Source organism: Desmodus rotundus, chromosome 13, assembly GCF_022682495.2.
Source record: "Desmodus rotundus isolate HL8 chromosome 13, HLdesRot8A.1, whole genome shotgun sequence".
NCBI classification, from domain to species: Eukaryota; Metazoa; Chordata; class Mammalia; order Chiroptera; family Phyllostomidae; genus Desmodus; species Desmodus rotundus.
Genome location: NC_071399.1, coordinates 53,553,642 through 53,571,191, shown reverse-complemented (window position 1 = coordinate 53,571,191; position 17,550 = coordinate 53,553,642). Strand labels below are relative to the sequence as shown.

Sequence of the window (17,550 nt, the reverse complement as noted above, 5' to 3'; positions counted from 1 at the left end):
TAACTATTTTGCAAGAGATTTAAAAATGTCTATAAAATTCTACTCTCCAAACTACTGCCAAGGGATTGTGCCACCACATCGTTAATCCTGAAACTGCTAATGACTTTCTTGTCTTCTTGCTTTCTCTTAATTCTCTAACATAGTCCCTGACAAAAGCAGGCTGAAATCAAAGAAGGGTGGACTGTTTGTTTTTTTGGTGTTGAGTTTTATGAGTTCTTTATAAATTTTGGATATTAACTCCTTATCAGATGTATCATTGGAGAATATGTTCTCCCATTCAGTGGGTTGTCTTTTCATTTTGTTGATGGTTTCCTTTGCTGTGCAAAACTTTTTAGCTTTATGTAATTCCTTTTGTTTCCCTTGCCTGAGGAGATATATCAGAAAAAATATTGCTATAAGCAATGTCTGAGATTTTACTGCCTATGTTTTCTTCTAGGACTTTTATGGTTTTGAGTCTAACAGTTAAGTCTTTGATCCATTTTGAATTTATTCTTATGTGTAGCATAAGGTGGTGGTCTAATTTCATTTTTTTTTTGCATGAATCTGTCCAGTCTTCCCAGCACCATTGAATAAACTATCTCTAGTCCATTGTGTGTTTCTGCCTCCTCTGTCAAATATTGACTATAAAGTCAGGGGTTTATTACAGTGAGCTAATATTATAGGTAGGAACCAGATAAGAAACTCAAGAAGCACAACTAAGAAATTGATTTAAATTGGAAAATACCACCATGACGAAAGATAAGTGAATTTTAGATGATCTATGAGTAACTGACATATTAAAGTCACCATGGAGGTGGGAGGAAAGCTCTGCTAGGCACATTCTGGGTGGTGTGCAGAAGGAAGGGGATAACTGCACATATGCTCCCTTTGAAGAAATTTGATTCTCTAGGTTCTTGATATGTTTCTTAGTCTTTCCCTGATCCTTTAAAATTACCCAATTATTTCACTAGGGTGAGAAGGTGCTTTTTGAGTGCAAGCTCACCCTCCTCCATTCCCTGATCAAAGAATAAAGTTTCTGTTCTGCTTTACTGAACTCTGTATTGTTTTATTGGCCTGAGAGACACTGGGTGGAAGGACCTTGATTCTGGGTCCCTGATTCACTAGTGTTGGTGACACTATGTTTTCACCCTGCCTAAATAAGCTACAATCTACACCAACTAACACTTTAAGGAGGACACCCAGGTTTTACCTCTTTTAGTTCAAATTTATTTCTTTGTTTTTTAAAATCCTCAGAGGATATCTTCATTGATTTTAGAGAAAGAGGGAGGGAGGGAGGGAGGGAGAAAAAGAGAAAGAAACATCTAGGTGAGAAAGAAACATTGATCAGTTGCCTCCTGTACACACCCCACCCACCCAGGAATCAGAATCAACAACCTAGGTATGTGCCCTGACTGAGAATTGAGCCCACAACCTTTTGGTGTACGGGACAGCGCTCCAACTAACCGAGCCATCCTGCCAGGGTTCAACTTATTTCTTGACTGCTTTACTGCAGCCACATGTTTGGGCTGGAGTACCAACTGGCTTCTATCTTCCAGGCATTTGCCTGGAACTGTCTTAAATCTGGTATCCTTTTTTTACCACCTAAAAGAGTATGAAAATTTCCATTTCAAGATAGATAGACAGTCATAAGATTGCTTTGAAATTCATCTCCTTGTCAGCGGACTTGTACTGATTTTTGCTTAGACTCCTGCACTATTCCTATAGCTCAGTACCTCAGGCTAGAACTTATATAGCATACCACTCTTACTTAGCAGCTCAGTAATTCCTAAGAGAATCTTGTGATCCTATCTTTTCAATATCTTCCTATATGGGAGTATTTAATCATAAGTACTCCCTCAAGAATAGAGGATTTGGGGGGTGAAAAGGTGTGCTAAATAATAGAAGACCTGTTAGGATAAGGTTTTGGGGTGGTTAAAAAACTATAAAAGGGCTTTTGGAAAAAATAAGTTTTCTCAGTGTTGTTTCAGTACTTACTCTACAGGAGATTCCAAAATTGTAGGGAGTAATAACACCAAGTGGTATTTATATATAGTTGCTGAGTAACTACATATATTATTTAAAAGATGTTCACTTATAAAAGAATTATAAGTGAGAAAAATACTGTATACATTTTTTAATCTCTTTGAAATTGAATTGCATCTTACAATCATTGGCATAGTTCAATTAACAGTATTTTTTGTATTTCTTCTTAGGAATAAAATAGTCATTTGTTTTTCAACTGATGAGTTCTTAGATGACATGTTATATAAAATCAAAGGTTAAATAAAAATGGAGTTATATAGAAGTAGTAAGTTAGAAAAAATGTGATTCTTCAGAGTCCATGTACATGGAGAAAATGGGAGAATGACCTGCAGTTCTCATTTTCAATTCTATCGAGAACATACTTTCCACTCTAAGGGTCTTGGGATGGAAGAAATAGCAGAAAGGCTGAGTTTTCCTTGTAGTAGGTGCTGAAATCATGTCAAACTTCAAAGTAGGAAGACAATGATTCATAAATCACTTGCTCATAACTATGGATTCATAAGAGTTAATAGGCCTTGATATGCCTTGCCTAGGAAAGGTTTGAGGGTAAGCCTTGAGGCCTGTTTTACATCAAAGAACCAGATTTAAGTGGCTAAAAAATAATTTGGCCCACGGTAAGTTTGGCAACACAAACAACAGTCACTTTTTGTAAATTAAGTAATTTATGGCTCCACAGGGGGGTTTTACAACCCTTTAATATGTTTTAAAGTATTCTGGCTCATTTCATCAGAATTTTTATCACCTTTTACCCTACTTTTCCTCATTTTAATTAATCTTAAGCTAATTATTACTATTCCAGACTGCTTATAATATAGAACAGTATCTCACAAAATAAAACACAAATATCCAATAACTTGCATATTTGTCTTTTCTTTTAATTGTATTTATTTATTTTTAGGGAGAGGGGAAGGGAAGGAAAGAGAGAGAAAACACTGATCAGTTGCTTCTCCAAACATAATATATACAGAGAAAAAGCAAATGTAAATGGCTTAGCAGAGGGGAGGTAAGTGAAACTTAGGTCCCCGTTGAGGGAGATGATCAGAAACAAGCCTATTTGCCCTGCTGAGTGTCAGAAAGGTTTAGGAATTGAGACATTAGTTAGTTCAGAAGTTGGAGTTAAGGATTTGGGGACTAAAAACAGTCTTGAAGTAGAAATTCAAGTCTACTTTCTCAATCTGTAGGAGGCAGGAAGTATAGTCTTTAGAGAATTAAATAAGGAATGTTCCAGACTTGAGACTAGATAAAAGAAGGGCAAATATGAAGCATGGCACTGAAAACAAGAAGACTAGTAAAAGTTTGTTAATGAATAGTGAAATCTTGACCTTACTCTGTTATACCCTGGATGATCCTTCTCAGGAGAAACTATCCGAAAGAAAAGATCTACAAACAATGGCATTTGGGGGGTTCCTAATAAAGAAAAAAGCTGATTAATCACTTAACTGCCCTGCAGTAAAACTTACTAGTGGATAAGTGGCACCCATGCACTCAAAGTTTTTAGAACCTCACTATTAAAAGTGTACAGGCAGCCAAGGATTCCTAGACATTTCCAAAATGAAAGGAAGACCAAACAAGAAAAATAAATTCAGAAGAAATAGAGACACTGCCGGAAGCAGAAAAAAAAATTAGGGAAACTAAAATTAATACAGAGTCTGGCAGAAGTAATGCTTGCTTGAATATGGTTGTTAGGGTAATAATATGGGTGTAATAATTTACAATTTTAATTTGAACATTTCACCTAAAATGTGGTATGGTATGCTTGAGTGTGATATTGTTATGTTACAAAATTACATGCTTATGATTTTGTAATAAAAGGTTTTGTAATAAAAAGGGGGTGTTCTTTATGCCAGACCCTGTACACTTGGGCAATAAGAAAAATGCATCAACAAGATAACAAAGGAGTGCTACGAAAGAGAGACAATGCAGGGAATAAAAGTGTTATAAAAAAATTAAAACAATGTGATACATGATGTAAGAGGAAAGAAGAAAATAAAATGATACATTTAAGAGGTCTAACATCTGACTAATAAAAATTCTGGGAAGGACAAAAAATGGTGAGAAAAATTTATTGAAGAAATTTTTCAGAATTAAAGGGCATGAATCTCTAGATAGAGAATAGACTGATAGCTGTCACAGGGGAGGGGTGTTGTGTGGCTGGGTGAAAAAGGTGAAGAGACTAAGTAAAAAAAAACCCAACTTATGAACACAGAAAACAGTGTGGTGATTGCAGGGGAAGTGGAGGAGGGCATAGGGAGGATAAATGGTAATGGAAGGAGACTTGTCTTGGGGTGGTGAATACACAATACAATATACAGATAATGTCTTATAGAATTGTACATCTGAAACCTATATAATTTTATCAACTAATGTCACCCCAATAAATCCAATCAAAAATAAAATAAAGGGCATGAGTTTCCAAATTGAAAGTAACAAATACAATGAATTATAAAACCTTTAAATGTTCCAAGCAAAAATGATTTTCAACAAGTGTTCATGATCAATGAAGGGTGAGAATAAAAGTATTCAGAAGTAGAAAGTCTCAAAATATTTACATCTCATGCATCTTTTCTCAGGAAGCTACTTAAATACGAGCTTCTCTAAAATGGGGGAGTAAACCAAGATGAGATGGGATCCAAGAAACAGGAGGCTCCAAGACAAAATAGAAATTAAGGGAATTCCCTGACTGTTGGTGACCAGAATAACCTCTGCATCCCAGGAGAGCAACCTGTCCAGACTGGAGCAGGATAGTGGAGTGGTCTGTTAGAGGTGTCATCAAAAGCATTAGCCTTGTGCGCCGACCAGTGTGGATCAGTTGGGTGTCATCCTGCAAAATGAAGGGGTTGCAGGTTTGATTCCTGGTCAGGCACATGATGTAAGAGGCCTCCTGGGTTGTGGGTTTGGTCCCCGGTAGGGGTCCATATGGGAGGCAACCAATCAATGCTTCTCTCCCTCTTTTTCACCCTCCCTTCCCTTCTCTCTAAAAATAAATAAAATCTTTTTTTGTATAAAAAAAGCATTAGCCCTGAAGAAAACTGGGTTAATTTGAGTTTACAGTTGAAAGTTATAGGAAGACTTAGGGTCAAAAAGAAAAACACAACTAAGCAAATAAAAAAACAATGAGGTAATTATTAACTTTAGGAATTGAAATCACAGTATATTACTTGGCTCAGAAGTAAACACTATTTACCTGCTCCTTATATAAGAACATTAAAGATTAATTTTGCAAAATACAAATATATTAGGAAGGGGAAAGAAGATATTTATTATGAGAGAGCCAAAATCCTCATCTACTATATTAGTCAACATATAATCTTATAATTACTTAATTAAATCTGACTATTATTTAGAAACACTGAGATGATTACCACAAAAAATAGCTTAAAGAGCTTAAAGTGGTTGTATGTGAGTAACAGAAATTTAGGGTCAAGGAAAGAAAGAAAGGGGCAGGAAGAAGAAGTACAGGGAACTGCTTTTGTTATAAGACTTCACCATTGGACTTTTAAAACCATATACATGTAATGTAGAAATGAATTTTAAAAGAAATTTAAAAGATTAAAACAAGTTAAAAAATCTGAAAAATGAACTTCCAGTCAAGATGGAGACGTAGGTAAACAAGTCTTGCCTCCGTGCACATCTATAGTACAAAATAAAACTAGACTACAAAACAAATATCACCCAGAATTGTCAGGAAATTGAGCTGTGTAGAAGTCCAACAACCAAGGATTTAAAGAAGCCACACTCATCCAGACAGGTAGGAGGGGTGGATACACTAAGATGCAGAGAGGTACAGAAAAGCTTGGAAACATGGACTGGCATGGAGAGAGGAACAAGCAGTCCCACATCCACATGTGGTAGATAAAAAATGGGAGGGACACCTTGGGAGCAAGGGATCCCAGCCCTAGTCCAGACCACCCAGGCCAGGGTTCCAGCACCAGGGAGATAAATCCCCATAAATTCTAGCTGTAAAAACCAGTGGGGGTTGGGGCAGTGGAAGAAACTGGGGAATTCTCAAGAGACTCCTCTTAAAGGGCACACAACAGAATTAGGACTCACACAGACCCACCCGCTCTGGGATTCAGCACCAGGGCAAGAGCTGGAAGGGCACCAGTGGCATATGGGAAGAAAGTGAAGTGTGAGTGCAGGGAGACAGCTTCCTCCCAGGCAAAACTCCAGAGGCCAGGCGGCAGTATTGTCCCCACAGTGAGCCCTCCCCCACACAAAACAACAGAGCTGTACATGGGTTGCCCCACCCGGCCATTACCTAAGGCTGCACCCTATACAACTTAATAAGTGTGCTTTTCTATAATAGGCCACGCTACTAAGACAGATTCAAAGCAGCTCTACCTAATACACAGAAACAAACACAGTGAAGCTGCCAAATCGAGGAAACAAAGAAATATGGCCCAAATGAAAGAACAACAAAACTCCAGAAAGAGAACTAAATGAAATGGAGATAAGCAACCTATCAGATGCAGAGTTAAAAATACTGGTGATCAGGATGATCCAGGAACTCACTGGGTACTTCAATGGTATAAAAAAGACCCAGGCAGAAATGAAGGTTGCATTAAGTGAAATAATGAAAAATCTACAGGGAACCAACAGTGGAGTGTATGAAGCCAAGGATCAAATCAAAGATTTGGAACACAAAGAAGTAAAAAGCATTCAATCAGGAGCAGGATGAAAAAAATTCAAAAAAATGAGGAGAGGCTTAGGGAACCTCTAAGACATCTTTAAACATCCCAACATCTGAATCACAGGGATGCCAGAATGAGAAGAGGAAGAGCAAAAAACTGAAAACTTATTTGAAAAAAATAATGAAAGAAAACTTCCCTAATTTGGTGAAGGAAGTCCAGGAAGCACAGAGAGTCCCAAAAAGATGGAGACAAAGAGGACCACACCAAGACACATCATAATTAAAATGCCAAAGGTTAAAGATTAAGAGAGAATCTTAAAAGCAGCAAGAGAAAAGGAGACAGTTACCTACAAAGGAGTTCCCATTAGACTGTCAGCTTGTTTCTCAAAAGAAACTTTGCAGGCCAGAAGGGCTGGCAAGAAATATTCAAAGTGACGAAAAGCAAGGACCTACTACATCCAAGATTACTCTATCCAGTAAAGCTTTCATTTAGAATGGAACGGCAGAAAAAGTGCTTTCTAGACAAGGTAAAACTAAAGGAATTCATCATCCTCAAGCCATTATTGTATCAAATGCTAGAGAGAATTATATAAGGGAAAAAAAGACCAAAATGATTAACACTAAAATGGCAATAAATTCACAACTATCAAAAATTGAATCCAAATGACAAACTAAGCAAACCAGCAGAACAGAAACAGAATCACAGATATGGAGACCATTTGGATGGTTATCAGCTGGGAGGGGAAGGGACAAAAATAGAGGTAAAGGTAGAGGGATTAAGAAACTCAAATTGGGACTTTCAGCCAAGATGCAGGTATAGGTAGACACACTGTGCCTTCTCACACAACCAAAGAAGGACAACAACAATTTAAAAACAAAAAGCAACTATAACTGACAGAAAACAAACTATATGGAAGTCCGACAACCAAGGAGTTAAAGAAAACACATCATTCAGACTGGTAGGAGGGGCGGAGATGGACAGCTCGGCGGAGACTTGTGGCAAGGCAGTGGCTGGAGGACCTGGGCAGGTGAGGAGGTGGTTGGTAGACCAGGTGGTCCCACATCCAGTGCAGATAAACCAGGAAGAACAACTGGGGAGCAAAACAGAACAAGCAACCCAGGGCCCTAGCTTGGGTAAATAAAGCCTCAAACCACTGATTGAAAACAACTTGGGGGTTGAGGCAGCAGCAGCAGAAACTCCCAGCCTCACATGAGAGTTCGTTGGAAAGACCCACAGGGTCCCAGAACATACACACACCCACCCAACCCGGAATCAGCACCAGAAAGGCCCACTTTGCTTGTGGGTAGCAGAGGAAGTGACTGAAAGCTGGCAGAGAGCAGAGCAAGTGCCATTGTTCCCTCTTGGAACCCTTCCCCACATACAGCTTCTCAATGCAGCGCCTTGGGTTGCCCTGCCCTGGTGAATACCTAAGGCTCCACCCCTTACTATGTAACATGTGAGTGGAGACAAAAAAAATGGCCCAAATGAAAGAACAGATCAAAGCTCCAGAAAAAATAAAACAAAGCAATAACGAGATAGCTAACCTATCAGATGCATAGTTCAAAACACTGGTAATCAGGATGCTCACAGAATTGGTTGAATTTGGTCGCAAATTAGATGAAAAAACAAAGGCTATGCTAAGTGAAATAAAGGAAAATGTACAGGGAACCAATAGTGATGGGAAGGAAACTGGGACTCAAATCAATGGTGTGGACCAGAAGGAAGAAAGAAACATCCAACCAGAAAAGAATGAAGAGATAAGAATTCAAAAAAAAGGGGAGAGGCGTAGGAACCTCCAGGACATATTTAAACGCTCTAACATCCGAATTATAGGGGTGACAGAAGGAGAACAGCAGCAAGAAATTGAAAACTTACTTGAACAAATAATGAAAGAGAACTTCCCCAATCTGGCAAAGGAAATAGACTTCCTGGAAGCCCAGGAAATTCAGAGTCCCAAAGAAGTTGGGCCCAAGGAGGAACACACCAAGGTACATCATAATTACATTACCCAAGGTTAAAGATGAGGAGAGAATCTTAAGAGTATCAAGAGGGAAGGAGACAGTTACCTACAAAGGAGTTCCCATGAGACTATCAGCTGATTTCTCAAAAGAAACCTTGCAGGCAAGAAGGGGCTGGAAAGAAGTATTCCAAGTCATGAAAGGCAAGATACCTACATCCAAGATTATTCTATCCAGCAAGGCTATCATTTAGAATGGAAGGGCAGATAAGGTGTTTCCCAGATAAGGTCAAGTTAAAGGAGTTCATCATCACCAAGCCCTTATTACATGAAATGTTAAAGGGACTTATCTAAGAAAAAGATCAAAAATATGACCAGTAAAAATGACAGCAAACTCACAGTTATTAACAACCACACCTAAAACAAACTAAGCAAACAACTACAACAGGAACAGAACCACAGAAATGGAGATCACATGGAGGGTTATCAACTGGAGTGGGAGAGAGAGAGAGGGGGAAAAGGTCAGAGAATAAGTAGCATAAATGGTAGGTAGAAAATGGGACAGGGGGAGGATAAGAATAGTATAGGAAATGTAGAAGCCAAAGAACTTGTATGTATGACCCATGCACATGAACTAAAGAAGGGGAATGTGGGTGGGAGGGGGTGTGCAGGGCAGAGGGGAGTGAAGTAGGGAAAATGGGACAATTGTAATAGCATAATCAATAAAATACATTAAAAAAATTCTGAAAAGATCCTAGGAGCTCTCTTAACCCCTGAATTTATCATGAATATTCAATCAATACTCTTAAAATACAAAATTAATGTGTTTTTCAACATGGGAGAAGGTTTAAAAATTAAATAAAGTTATTGGACTTGGATATATTAAAAAAAAAAGCTCAAATTGGTAGGTACATAATAGACAGGGATGTTAAGAACAGTATAGGTAATAGAATAGCCAAAGAACTTATATACATGACCCATGGACATGCATAAGGGGGGGAATGCTGGAGGGAATGAGGGTACCAGGTGGAGGGGGGCAAAAGGGAAAAATCAGGACAACTGTAATAGCATAATTAATAAAATCTATTTTTTAAAAATTTGGAAAATGATAGAAATATTGAAAATCACATTAAGGACTGCAAAACTACCTCGTAGTATACCAAAATGACCAGTATCTAAATGTGTTCAGCTGCTGTCAAAAATGGGCAAGTTTATGAAACCTGGGAAGGTAGTGCTGGTCCTGGCCAGATGCTACTCTGGACACAAAGCGGTCATCATAAAGAACAGTGATGATGACTGAGGTGAGAGAGATGGGGAGAGGGAAAGAGAGGGGAAGAAAGGAGGAGGAGGAGGAGAGAGAGACACTATACTCAGATGGCTACTGGAGCCAAGGGTAGGTACCAGGAATGATCTCCTGTTTGTAGCTGGTTATACTAACTAAATATAGTGATGAGGAGCCAGCCTAAATCTCGCCTGTTTGCTTCTTCTGAGCTGTGTGACATGGTCTGGGTGATCTAATGTCCATTTTCTCATCTATAAAATGAGTAATCATAGTTGCTACCTCATAGGCTCATTGGGATAATTAATGTATATGTAAAGCACCAGATTGCCTTACAGCCATGCTCTGCTGGCTGGAATTGACCACATACCCCCACAAAGTAACAGCCTCCATGGGCAAGAAGAAAATTGCCAAGAGGTCAAAGATCAAGTCTTTTGTGAAAGTTTGTAACTACAATCAACTCATGGCCACAAGGTACTCTGGGGATATCTCTTTGGACAAAACTGCTGTCAACAAGGACATCTTCAGAGATCCTGTCTGAAATGCAAGGCTCAATGGAAGGCCAAGGTCAAGTTTGAAGAGAAGTAGAAGACTGGCAAGAACAAATGGTTCGTTCTTCCAGAAGATGCAGTTTTAGATCTTTTTTGTTTCAGTCATTAAAAATAAAAAAAATTTAAAAATTAAAAAAAATAAAATAACAGTGTTCATGCAGCAGAGCCTAATGGAACTAGCAGTCAATCTATAAGGTGATAAAAGATCCATTGCAGTGGCATGTCCAATACCATTTTCAAGTTTGTTTTTAGGCTAGGGTGCCTCTGGTTGCTTACTCCTGTAGCAGCTTCTCTGAATAGGTCCTCTAGCTCTCTGCCTCCTTTGAGAGAGGTGTCTTTTCCAAACAGAAGGTGAATATGAACACATTGCGGATTTCAGACCTATGACCCCAATGTCACCTTTAAAGGGTTTGTGTGAGACACTAACATGGAACTCTTTCCTTCTAAATGCTAAATTATAAGTTATAAAAAAAAAGTTAAAAGTACAAAAGCAATGGACTTGCTTACCTGTGGGGACATGGACAAGTCTGACGGCGCTATCAGTTGTATTAACATGCTGGCCTCCTGCTCCTTTGGCCCGAAATGTATCTATTCGCAAATCCTTGGGGTCTACTTTCACATCTACCTAGAACAGAAGGTATAACATAAGTAAATTCTACTCTCAATGAATTACTTTCGTACTAAACTTATTCAAACATTTTCACATGAATGGTATTGCTTTGTGTCACAGCTATTAAACTAAGAGGTGAAATAAACTGCCTACTTCAATGGACATATTTTTTCTAACACAGATGTAAGATGCTATGAGGTCACTACATTATGTAACCTTCAGGTTTCATCATCCATCATCTTACGAGTTACATCAGACAAAATATATAAAATATATGTATGTATATATGTATGTACCTATATATAAAGCTAATCCTCATTTATTTTCTGATTCTGAAAATTCACCTACTCACTAAATTTATTTGCTCCTCAAAATCAATTATTATAGCACTTTCAGTCTTTAAAAGTTCAAGTTGCTCTACATGTGCAAATTCCCAGCTGAGGACAAACAAGGCGATGACGATCCTTCTTATTTTAGTATGACCACAGGATGAAGACAGGAAGAGAAAAGGGCAGTGTGGTGCAAGAAGCTCCGACTCTGACACTGTTAGTGAGGTGGCCTCAGGGGAGTCACTCTGAACCTCACTTTGCCTTTTATATAATAGACTACCAGGATGGGTTGCTTTTAGGATTTAAGGTTATAATCTATGTGGGCTATATATATTTCCCCTAGGAGAAATGGTTCAGTATTTGCTAAATCGGTGTTCACTGCGACTTTATAGAACATACTATGAAGAATGAGAATTGAGTATCTGTGTGTGTGCACGCACACTAATTGCTGGGCTGAATGGAGGTACCCAAGAAATATGTTCATATTCTAAATACTGGAACCTTATTTGGAAAAAGGGTCTTTGTACATGTGATCGAGTTAAGATGACATCATCCTAGATTACTCAGATAGGCCCTAAATCCAATAATGTGTCCCTAGAAAAGACAGCTAGAGGAGAGAGAACATGAATTCAGAGGCAGAAACTGGAGTTATACAGTTTCTTTTTTTTTTTTTTTTTTTTTTGAAGATTAATTCGTATTTTATTTTATTTTATTTTATTTTTTTAAATATATTTATTGATTATGCTATTACAGTTGTCCCATTTCCCCCCCCACTCCACTCCATCCTGCCCACCCCCCTCCCTCCCACATTCCCCCCCCATAGTTCATGTCCATGGGTCATACTTATAAGTTCTTTGGCTTCTACATTTCCTACACTATTTTTACCCTCCCCCTGTCTATTTTCCACCTATCATCTATGCTACTTATTCTCTGTACCTTTACCCCCCTCTCCCCCTCCCACTCCCTTATTGACAACCCTCATGTTCTAGTTGTTTGCCTAGTTTGCTCTCGTTTTTGTTTTATGTGTGGTCGTTAATAACTGTGAGTTTGGTGTCATTTTTACTGTTCCTATTTTTGATCTTTTTCTTAGGTAACTCCCTTTAACATTTCATATAATAAGGGCTTGGTGATGATGAACCTCTTCAACTTGACCTTATCTGAGAAGCACTTTATCCTCCCTTCCATTCTAAATGATATCTTTGCTGGATATAGTAATCTTGGACGTAGGTCCTTGCGTTTAATCTTGGGTAATGTAATTATGATGTGTCTTGTTGTGGTCCTCCTTGGGTCCAGCTTCTTTGGGACTCTCTGAGCTTCCTGGACTTCCCGGAAGTCTATTTCCTTTGCCAGATCGGGGAAGTTCTCCATTATTTGTTCAAATAAGTTTTCAATTTTTTGTTCTTCCTCTTCTCCTTCTGGCACCCCTATAATTCGGATGTTGGAACGTTTCAAGGTGTCCTGGAGGTTCCTAAGCCTCTCCTCATTTTTCCAAGTTCTTGTTTCTTCATTCTTTTCTGGTTGAATGTTTGTTTCTTCCTTCTGGTCCATAGCATTGATTTGAGTCCCAGTTTCCTTCTCATCACTATTGGTTCCCTGTACATTTTCCTTTGTTTCTGTTAGCATAGGCTTCATTTTTTCATCTGTTTTTCGAATAGATTCAACCAAGTCTGTGAGCATATTGATAACCAGTGCTTTGAACTGTGCATCCGATAGGTTGGCTATCTCTTCGTCGCTTAGTTGTATTTTTTCTGGAGCTTTGAAGTGTTCTGTCATTTGGGCCATTTTTTTTGTTTGTCTGTCTTGGCGCGTCTGTTACTTTAAGGGGCGGAGCCTTAGGTGTTCACCGGGGCGGGGTAATGCTGGTCGCTGCGCTGTGATGCTGTACGTGGGGGTGGGGCCGAGAGGGAGCAATGGCGCCCGCTTCACTCTCCTCCGGATTTCAGTCTTTCACTCCGCTACCCACAATCAAACTGGGCCCCTCTGGTGCTGGTTCCCGAGTAAGTGGGCCTGTGCACACTCTAGGCCCCTGTGGGTCTCTCCAACAACCTCTCCTGTGAGGCTGGGAGTCTCTCCTGCCGCCCCAACCCCCAGGGGCGCTTTCAATCAGAGGTTTGAGGCTTTATTTCCCCGAGCTGGAGCCCTGGGTTGCGCAGCGGTCTGCTTCTCTGCCCGCCGTTCATCTGGTTTATCTGTGGGCGAATGTGGTGCCGCAATGTGCTATCCGCCACTCTGCCTGCCCCACTCTCCGCCACTCTGAGTCCGGCCCTCTGGGTTTATCTGTGCAAATGTGGGACCGCAGGGTCTGCTAGTGCTCGGACTGCCTGCGCCATTTGTCCCACACTCCGCCAGTCTCAGTCCCGCCACAGCCACGCGAGTCCTCTCCACCCCAGTGCCGTCTCCGCCCCTCCTACCAGTCTGGATGAATGATTATTTTCTGTTTCCTTGGTGTTGGTCCCCCTTGCTGTTCGATTCTCTGTCAGTTCTGGTTGTGCGAGGAGGCGCAGTGTGTCTACCTACGCCGCCATCTTGGTTCTCGAGTTATACAGTTTCAAGACAAGTAACACCTGGAGACACCAGGAGCAAGAAGGTGCAAGGAAAGATTCTCTCCTAAAGCTTTGCAGGGAGCACGGCCCTACCAATATCTTGATTTTGGAGATATACAAGGTCTGCCCAAGCTTTCCAGGCATGTAGTATGAAAAATGGAGACATTTATCAAAGAAGATACAAGAAACAAGAAACATTGCATGTAAGACAATGACGCCTCAGTCCCCTTCAAAGTAGGCACCTTCAGACCTTACACAGTTCTCCCAATCACCATCAGCCGCCCCATTGTATTTTCCTGAATCTCATCAATGGTCTGAAATCTCTTCCTTTTCAAAGGTGATTTTAGTTTTGGGAAAAGTCAGAAGTTGCAGGGTGCCAAATCTGGGCTATAAGAGGCTGAGTCACCTGGGTGATTTGATGTTTCTCAAAAAAAAACTGCACGAGATGTGATGCTTGAGCAGGCACATTGTCCTAATGAAGCTGCCGATCACCAGTTGCCCATAGCTGCAGCCTTCTGAATCATCCGAATAGTTTCTGCAGCGGAATGTTCAAGCTTAACAAAATGTGATGCAGATTCGTTGTTCTACTCACTCACTCGTTTTGAATGCGATGGCCACAAGGTACATGTGCTCACTCAAAAGGGTCTATTGCCCCAACTGACTGGTACGGTGAAGTCACTGGTCACACATGCACCTTCCAGTCTACTCTCCCTGGCTGCCAGGTTACATGGATGTCATGCAAACCATTCTCATATTAACAACAGTTGGGACTTTTTCTGGACAGACCTCATATATATTCACCCATACCCATCCATACAAATAGTTTAAAAATATGCTGTTTTTGAGGGAAGTTTTAACATTCTGTTCCATTTTATCACTTATTTGTTTGACAGAGAGTAAGTGTGACTTTTCTCTTTGAAAAGTACATTAACAGAAGGTCAAGGTTACAATCTAATATACAACTTAGTTGGTTGTTCTTTTATTTCCTGTATAAGGAGTATAATATTGTGAAGAAAAAGATTATATAGCCTTTTTTAATATATGTTGGGTACCTAAATAAACACTAAAGAGAGGAAGAGTATGTCTTATTTCTTGTGTTTATAGTGTATGAAATAGTTGCATAGCAAGTATGTAGATATTGTATGTGATATTCTCCCAAAAGTTACAGAAACTACCTACTGACTTTAGGGAAATTCTGAATATAGAAACAGTGACTTAATAGTATATAAAAAAACTTTAATGTCAATTAAGGGAATAAGAACTTGTTCTTTTAGAAAAATGAAGCTTCATTAAGTGAGTTTAATTTTCAAGAATATGAAGACAACAAGCAAATAGGTGGGAATGGAGTAGGAGGAATAAAGGTGGAAGTAAGACAACTCTATGGTTTTGATTTCTGAACCATGTAAATACTTACATACAGCAAAAATGAGGTAAATAAAATTTAAATAAATAAAATTTTAAAAGAAAAATTAAATCTTATAATTAAATAAAAACAGAAACAAATGAACCACAATATTTACAATAATAGCATAACCATACAGAAAAACATTATTTCAGATTATCTTTCAACATAGTATTCTGACTATCCTTTTTTGGTAGAATAGATTCTGAGGACAGAAATCTTAAATGTTACTTAGTAATTTACTGAGTAATTTTAAAACTTTTTTTTAACATTCATTATGGAAAAATTCAAACATATAGAAAGTAATCAGAATAGTACAATGAACCCCCATGTAAAACTACAAAGATACAAAAATAAAGAAATTGTGAGTAGAGAGATGTTATCAGTAAAGGGGTACAAATTTTCTGTTATAAGACAATTGACTTCTTGGAATCTAATGTACCGAATAATCACTAAAAGTAACAATACTGTGTTATATACTTGTATACACATATACATATTGTATAATAAAGGAAAAAGTAAACATATTTATGTAATTAAAAAACAAGATTTTTACTCTAAGTGGAAAGAGATACAAATACAAAATGTAAGAATGTGAGGAAGCAAAGCTCCCTGTTAAATTTGAATTGGTAATAATAATATGAACTTGTGATTTAAAATCACATGTTTCTTAGCTCTGTCCACTGAAGAGTCTAGATGTAAGCACACTTTAGTAATAACGAATGAACACATCCAGAACCCAGATCTTGATTTCTGGGTCCATTCCCCACTAAAAGGAATGAAGTCTGACATCAAGTCAGAGGCACAGGAGTATAAGGTGGGCCTGGGATTTGTAATCATACCAGAAAGGAAGGATATACTCAAAGACTGATAGGGTCATTTCAAAAGTGTTACTCTTTTGAAGGCTGCTACTGGCTAAACCTGGGACAATGTAAACATCAGAAACAATAATGATTATAACTCACTAAATTTAAAAAACAAATCTGTAAATCTATAATGAGGTCAATATATGAAACTCACTATGAGTTTATAATGAGGTAAAAGAGAAAGAAAACAAGGAAGGAGACATGGTAGTGCAGAGGAAAATTCTTTACAGAAAAGACGGCTAGTTAATAAAAGTAGAAGGAATTATTGAATTAGAAAATCACCATCTTGCAACTCCAAAATAAATAATTGATTCAGGCAAAGATGAAGTTAAAAACATGGAAGAAAAGTTGTTGGGAATGAGATATACGTACCCTAGATTATTTAGTAATTGTAAAAGGAAAAATATACTTTTATAATGGAGATATCATTGTGATCACTGTCTTAACTAAATGTTAAAGTAATCCTCACTAAAAAAAGGACAGTCCGATACTGTGTTCTGATAAGATGCAACATGAGTACAACTAAACCTATAAAGTATCTTGCTCAAAACATGTAACCTAAATAGAATGGAACATTTAGATATAGTTTTCAATATAACACAGGGGATAAAGGAATAAGTTAAAAAGTTCCATGAGGAAACAATAAGATCTAGAATGTGGGAAATGCTAAAAGACAAATAGTCTAAACTCTTCAAAGAGTCAACATCGGTGGGATATATTTAAAAAATCTCCAAAAGTGGGAGATTTAAAAAAAAAAAAAAAAAGGGTGGGAGACTGTTCCAGACTTATAAAAATTAACAAGAAACTAATGTGTGAAACTCAACAGGATCCTGTTTTTAAAAATATATATATATATTTTACTGATTATGCTATTACAGTTGTCCCATTTTTTCTCCCCTTTATTCCCCTCTGCCCTGCACCCCCTCTCCCACCAGCATTCCCCACCGTTGGTTCATGTCCATGGGTTGTACATATAACTTCTTTGGCGGTTTCTCCATTTCCTATGCTATTCTTAACCTCCCCCTTTCTATTTTTGGGCCTACTATTTATGCTTATTCCCTGTACCTTTTCCTCCATTCTCACTCCTCCCACTCCCTGCTGATAATCCTCCATGTGATCTACATTTGTGTGATTCTGTTCTTCTTGTTCTAGTTGTTTGCTTAGTTCATTTTTATTTTTGTTTTTTTTGTTGATAGTTGTGAGTTTGTTGACATTTTACTGTTCATATTTTTGATCTTTTTAGATAAGTCCCTTTAACATTTCATATAATAAGGGCTGGTGATGATGAACTCCTTTACCCTTGACCTTATCTGGGAAACACTTTATCTGCCCTTCCATTCTAAATGATAGCTTTGCTGGA

The 17,550-nt window shown here is 38.5% G+C and overlaps 1 protein-coding gene and 1 pseudogene across 5 annotated transcripts in view; one reads left to right on the top strand and one right to left on the bottom strand.

Moving 5' to 3' along the window:
* MTRF1 (mitochondrial translation release factor 1) overlaps positions 1-17,550 on the bottom strand; it is a 55,781-nt gene that overhangs the window by 12,601 nt on the left and 25,630 nt on the right. For all 5 annotated transcript variants that reach the window (XM_024569308.3, XM_045202120.2, XM_024569307.4 and 2 more), the window contains one exon: positions 10,948-11,065. In XM_024569308.3, coding sequence (XP_024425076.2) covers positions 10,948-11,065 — 118 coding nt within the window. The remainder of the gene's footprint in view (positions 1-10,947; positions 11,066-17,550) is intronic.
* Positions 9,812-10,549, top strand: LOC112313469 (large ribosomal subunit protein eL27 pseudogene; annotated as a pseudogene).